Source organism: Oncorhynchus nerka, linkage group LG28, assembly GCF_034236695.1.
Source record: "Oncorhynchus nerka isolate Pitt River linkage group LG28, Oner_Uvic_2.0, whole genome shotgun sequence".
In the NCBI taxonomy this organism is placed as follows: Eukaryota; Metazoa; Chordata; class Actinopteri; order Salmoniformes; family Salmonidae; genus Oncorhynchus; species Oncorhynchus nerka.
In genome coordinates this window covers 71,718,826-71,725,251 of record NC_088423.1, presented here as the reverse complement: position 1 = coordinate 71,725,251, position 6,426 = coordinate 71,718,826, and the positions used below count along the sequence as shown (strand labels likewise).

At 42.0% G+C, this 6,426-nt stretch overlaps 1 protein-coding gene across 2 annotated transcripts in view; it reads left to right on the top strand.

Annotated features, from left to right (window-relative positions):
* The first annotated feature begins 2,707 nt into the window (after positions 1–2,707).
* Positions 2,708–6,426, top strand: part of LOC115112536 (centrosome-associated protein CEP250-like) — a 330,336-nt gene continuing 326,617 nt past the window's right edge. For both annotated transcript variants that reach the window (XM_065013075.1, XM_065013076.1), the window contains exons 1-2: positions 2,708–2,963; positions 4,218–4,369. In XM_065013075.1, coding sequence (XP_064869147.1) covers positions 2,939–2,963; positions 4,218–4,369 — 177 coding nt within the window. In that variant the 5' untranslated portion in view covers positions 2,708–2,938. The remainder of the gene's footprint in view (positions 2,964–4,217; positions 4,370–6,426) is intronic.

Here is a 6,426-nt window from a genome sequence, read left to right as displayed (position 1 = left end):
CTGGCCCCCAATGGTGGAACAAACTCCCTCACGACGCCATGACAGCGGAGTCAATCACCACCTTCCGGAGACACCTGAAACCCCACCTCTTTAAGGAATACCTAGGATAGGATAAAGTAATCCTTCTCACCCCCCCCCCCCCTTAAAAGATTTAGATGCACTATTGTAAAGTGCCTGCTCCACTGGATGTCATAAGGTGAATGCACCAATTTGTAAGTCGCTCTGGATAAGAGCGTCTGCTAAATGACTTAAATGTTAAATGTATGGAAGGGGGTGAGAACCATGAGCCTCCTAGGTTTTGTATTGTAGTCAATGTACACAGAGGAGGACAGAAACTATCTGTCCTCTGGCTACATCATGGTCCTACCCTACAGAGTACTGTAGATCTTTGCAAAATAGTGTGTTCTTTTTAAAAACTTTTACTCCTTTTTCTCCCCAATTGGTAGTTACAGTCTTGTCCCATCGCTGCAACTCCCCTACGGATTCAGGAGAGGTGAAGGTCGAGAGCCTTGCGTCCTCCAAAACACGACCCTGCCAAGCCGCACTGCTTCTTGACACACTGCTCGCTTAATCCGGAAGCCAGACGCATCAATGTGTCAGAGGAAACACCGTCCAGCTGGCAACTGAAGTCACCTTGCAGGCGCCCGGCCCGCCACAAGGAGTTGCTAGAACACGATGGGACAAGGAAATCCCAGCCGGCCAAACCCTGCCCTAATCCGTACTACGCTGGGCCAATTGTGCACCGCCTCATGGGTCTCCCGGTCACGACACAGCCTGAGATCGAACCTGGTTCTACTTGGAAAGAAAAGGGTTCTACCTGGAACCATCAAGGGTTCTTCAAAGGGTTCTCCTATGGGGACCGCCAAATAACCCTTTTAGGTTCTAGATAGCACCTTTTTTCTAAGAGTGTAGCATCACCCTAACCCTAATCTTGGCATAAGACAAATATGTCTCCTCCACCACTGAATTCCCATTCAAACCCTGGTGATATCCAAAATGAGAGACACGATGCTATTATCACCAAGAACAGAGATGGCACAAGGCAACAACACAAGGTAAACAACAGTACAGTACGTCAACCTAAAAACAGAAGACACTTTTAACTAATGCTGTCAACACATAGACCTATTTTCATGCAGTACTTCCACTAGATTCCTGCTCAAGAATATTGACAAGATGTTGCAATGTCAAAGGTGATTATTTCAAAAAAAAGAAAAATAAGGAAAGGCTTTTATTGAATCTCACAAATTTGCACAAATTCCAGGCTCTGAGGCATCAGCCTAATCCGAACTTGTTGTTACACAATCCACTAAACTCTGCTGTTTCACAGCATTCAATAGTCTACTGTGAAGTGATTAAAGCCTGTCTCTCTTGGACTGGTGATAATCAATCTAACCTTCATACACTGGCTATTTATCCAACCAGAACATTTACTGCATATGCAGAAAATTAATAAGAACTGGAAATGGATAAATACAATGAATAGTGTCATGATATGCACAGAATAGGGAGAACAACAAGGTGTGTGTACAATTTCCTTTGAGATTATCAGGAAAGGTTATGGATGAATGTGATTTGCAAGCAGCTTTTTATTGGTTTGTGTTGCACTGCATTAGCAAAAACAGAAATCTCACAGGCATGCAATATTGTCTTTGTGAATTAAACAGTTTCCCCAGGGCAAGCAGATTTTAACAATTTGTCCAGTTCCCGTTGTGACACAGGGTCTTATACATATTTATGAGGCTCAGAAGCTCTGCAGTTCACAGCACATTATAAGAAATAATATTGTTAGCAATCAGTTTCAGTATCTCTTATTCATCATGCACCCTGATAGCCGTTTTAGGCCATGGAGTTTAAGGCAGGAAACAAATATGCTCATAATAAACAGGAATAGAGGGAAGGCAATTTTCAAGTCAATAATCGAGTAATATAGCAATCATGCGGCTTTCAGCACGCTTTACCTTATGATTCTCAACATGAACACATTCCAAGCTTACTGGGCAGAGAGGAGCAGCATATAACTATCAATATATTCTACCCATTACTTTCTATTCTTCATAAAACAAAGGACCTTTGGAAATTCAATTTCAATAAAGTGTCCTATATTTGCAAGGAAAAGAGGTTCCAAGGAGATGAAACCACTGTGCAGGCAGAATGTTATGAGAACATCAGACCACATGGGCTATTTTCAGTTGTAAGGAAGGGCCAGACAGAAACAGGCCAAGTGACCATACCTGGAATAAGGTGCAAGTAAAACAATTATAATAACACACAATCTGGACCTTCCACTTTCTGATCTGTACAGTAGTACAGGTAGAGTAGCAGCCTATAGAGGAATCTGGAAGAGACAGTCATTTCGTTTTTATTTCTTTTAATATTGCATTTTGCATTATACATGTGTGACTGTCACTAAAACAAATAGTTTTACCTTAATTCATCACTGCCAACAAAGGTTGTCACACTCAAATGATATTTGCATCTGCTAGTCCCAAACGACAAAGGACAACAAAGAGGACAGTAAATGTACGTTATTCACAACCAAACGGCTAGTTAGCTGTGCAAGTTTCCATGGAAATCTGGGACATTCACTCCCAAAACAAACACTGGTTCACGCCTCTTCGTGGCAATGTGTACACTGTGATTGGTTCTAAAGACAACGCGCTACGCAAAATCATTCCCCGATTGGCTAGTATCTCTGTTGGAAGTGGAACTGACAGGATGTGCAGGTGCAGAAGCGGGAGATGGGGGCTTCCAGGCGGGTAACCTTAGAATGTGGTGACAGCGGATAAAAACGGAACATAATAAGTTTACCATTGCATTTATAATGCAAAGTAGAATGGATACTTTCACTTGCTGAACGACATGAGGTTGATTAAATCTGTGCAAGGCGTGGCTTTATGAGGCATAAAGCCACTTGACATACCCGAAACCGAATGAAATGATAAGCAGCCGGAGTGCAACAGGTAGCTAGCTAACGTTACATATTATGAAGACAACACAACTAACTATGTTGACGTTAGCTAGCCAGCTAACGGAATTAGCCAAATAATTATCTAGATATAAGCTAACGTTACCTATTTGGCTATCAACGGTAGGCGACCTCGTAGTCTTTCAAGAAGTTGATACTGCCTGTGGGTTTATAGCCATATCCTGGAAAACACTTGTCACTGTTTGTCAGATTTGTAATGAAGGTTGTGCCTCAGATAGGTGCCTGCTGTTTGTGGGGTTAGCTAGTTCTAAATGTAATTTAAATGCATTAGCCTGAATTGTTTGTTAACAATTGTTTGTTAACTAAACATGTTATACAAACGTGTGGCTAAACCTCCCTTTAAAGGGATATTTTCTATCTTTCTCAATGCTCTCGTCTTGCTTGCTCTCCATCTCGATCTGGAGTTGGTTCATTCAATCTAATCCAGAATATGACTTGGTCAGAAGTGAGATAAGGAAGATTGGGGGTGGTGTTGTGTAAACATCAATATGAATTAAATGGACAGCACCACCTCTATCAAGATCATCCTCCAGGTCAAGGCTACTCTGCAGCAAGATATGATTTATTCTCATTTATTTTTTCATTACTTATTTTCTTTTCCATAATGTCAGAAGATTTTGATGCAGCTCACTCACACATACCCACAAATAGAGTTGTTTTAAACCTCTGAGTTTTGGGCATTTTCATTTGTTCTTTGCCCCAAATCTCACCTGCTCCTTTGGTGCACAGTTTCTCTTTATCTGCCATTGTTATAACTTATTAGTTGTCGGAGTGAAATGTGTTTTATAGGCCGCTCCTCAAAGGGAGACTATGCTGCTGTGCTCCCTAGATTAATTACTGCTGTTAGAGAGAATATAACAAGGCATTGTGGTCTGAAGCAAGGGGCTCTGGGTAGGTTTTTTCAGCACATAATTAAAAATGATGAAGTGAAAAACAAGGGCTTTACGCACCTGAGGATTCAGGTATGTTATTAAAGCCATTTATTGTGTGGGCTGCTGCACTTCTGGACAGTCACAGTCCCTATGAGAGTAGCTGACGAGCATCAGTGTCCAGCTCAGACACCGATGCCCGCACTGAAATCTCATCACTTTTTTTTCGGCGTCTCTCTATACATAGTACTGTAGGCAATGTCACAATTTTCAGTTTTAGTTAAAGGTTTGTCATTGTGAGACATGGTGTCCATGCATCAGTTGTGTTCATGGTAATATGTGTTTATTTGTGTTGATAGATTACCGGTCTGGCTTAGGGGATCATGGCTACTCCAGAGAGACTCAGCGGCCTGCTGAGATTCAGAAACTCCTTGTGGAATTCCGGACCCTTTACCACGAGCGCCTTCGACGCATTGACCAATCGGATGACAGCCGGGAGGAGGCTCTGCAGGTAAACTGGTAATGGCGGTGACACCTTGGATGTGCTGGGGCAAGTGTGTTATTTCCACTAATGAACTGATCTAGCAATGTGATGCATATGTATGAGAATAAACTAGAAAATGGTTAGGCCTACATTATGATGCAGACACTTAGTGACAGGCCTTTTATGGCAACTGTAACTGCTGGCCCTGCATGTGAAGTCTGAGGAGGGACAACAGACTGGGCCTGACAAGGGCACGGAGGAAACTTGGTGTTTTAGAGACTTGTAATGCTATTAGCCTAGCGCATGGCTGCTAAAAGGTATAGTGCCATAATGAAAGCATGACAGGTTGATCAATGTTGTTAAGAGAATTACTGTCTTTACATCAAAAAGCTTTTTGGGTTATTTTTTTAACTATCCCATTAAGTGGCTTTTATTGAATATCTTTACATCTCGGGAAAATGTACCTTTTAGCCAGTGCCTTTTAGCCAGCTCATCAGTAAAAGTGGAATAAATTTCCCTACATGTGCATGCTCTTAGTCCTTGTAAGTCTATTACTAATTCATTTTTCTTCTCCTCAACATTTAAAGATGTGCTATTTTTCATATTCATCTCCACTAAAGAATGATGAAAGCGATGAGGATGAGCCAATTCCGCTGCTCTCTCTCTCCCTCTGTGCATGTCATGTCAGTTGCTATGGGATGGGGTTGGCTGTGTGGCTGGGGGGGGTGGCTGCACACCTTGAGGACTGGGCTTGATGACGGCTGATGAAAGTTTTAGTGAGCCAAGCCTGTCTCTTTGACTCTACTCACCAGAGGAAAGCTCCTTCTATCAGAAGTATCCACTCCAAGACAAACCAATGGCAGAGTTTGGAAACAACACAGCCACTTATTTTAACTGCATTTATCCTCGGTTTGGGGAAATCCTGTTTGATTCACACGGCCTCTGACAGCCTCGGGTCTGGAAACACAAAACAAGCCTTTTAGAACTCTCTTGTCAAGGGTTCAAAGAAGGACTAGTACAGTATATCAACATCTCTATTGCCTATCCTATAATAGTGTTGTTTTGAAAGCAGTGAGCTAAGAGTTTAATTAAATTACATAGCATACACTATCTAATTGACTTGATAATTACCATCAGAGGGGTATGTCAAACTCATTTAGGTATTTTCAAAAATGTTTAACTTATTCTGTAGTACATACAGTGCATTAGGAAAGTATTCAGACCCCTTGACTTTTTCCACATTTTGTTACGTTACAGCCTTATTCAAAAATGTATTTAATATTTTTTTTCCCCCTGATCAATATACACACAATGCCCAATAATGACAAAGTGAAAGCAGGTTTTTAGACATTTTTGCACATTTATTAAAAATAAAAAACACAAAAACGTATTTACGTAAGTATTCAGGCCCTTTGCTTTGAGTCTCGAAATTGAGCTCAGGTTTATACAACTTGATTCGAGTCCACCTGACGTAAATTCAATTGATTGGACATGATTTGGAAAGGCACACACGTGTCTATACAAGGTCACCCAGTTGACAGTGCATGTCTGAGCAAAAACCAAGCCATTAGGTCAGAGGAATTGTCCGTAGAGCTCAGAGACAGTGTCGAGGCACAGATCTGGGGAAGGGTATCAACATATGTATCTAGCATTGAAGGTCCCCAAGAACACAGTGGTCTCCATCATTCTTAAATGGAAGAAGTTTGGAACCATCAAGACTTCCTAGAGCTGGCCGCCCAGTCAAGCCTTCCAGAAGGACAACCATCTCTGCAGCACTCCACCAATCAGGACTTTATGGTAGAGTGGCCAGACAGAAGCCACTCCTCAATAAAAGGCACATGACAGCCTGCTTGGAGTTTGCCACAAGGCACCTAAAGGACTTACAGACCATGAGAAACAAGATTCTCTGGTCTGATGAAACCAATATTGAACTCTTTGGCCTGAATGCCAAGCGTTACGTCTGGAGGAAACCTGGCACCATCCCTATGGTGAAGCATGGTGGTGGCAGCATCATGCTGTGGGGATGTTTTTCAGTGGCCGGGACTGGGAGACTAGTCAGGATCAAGGGAAAGATGAATGGAGCA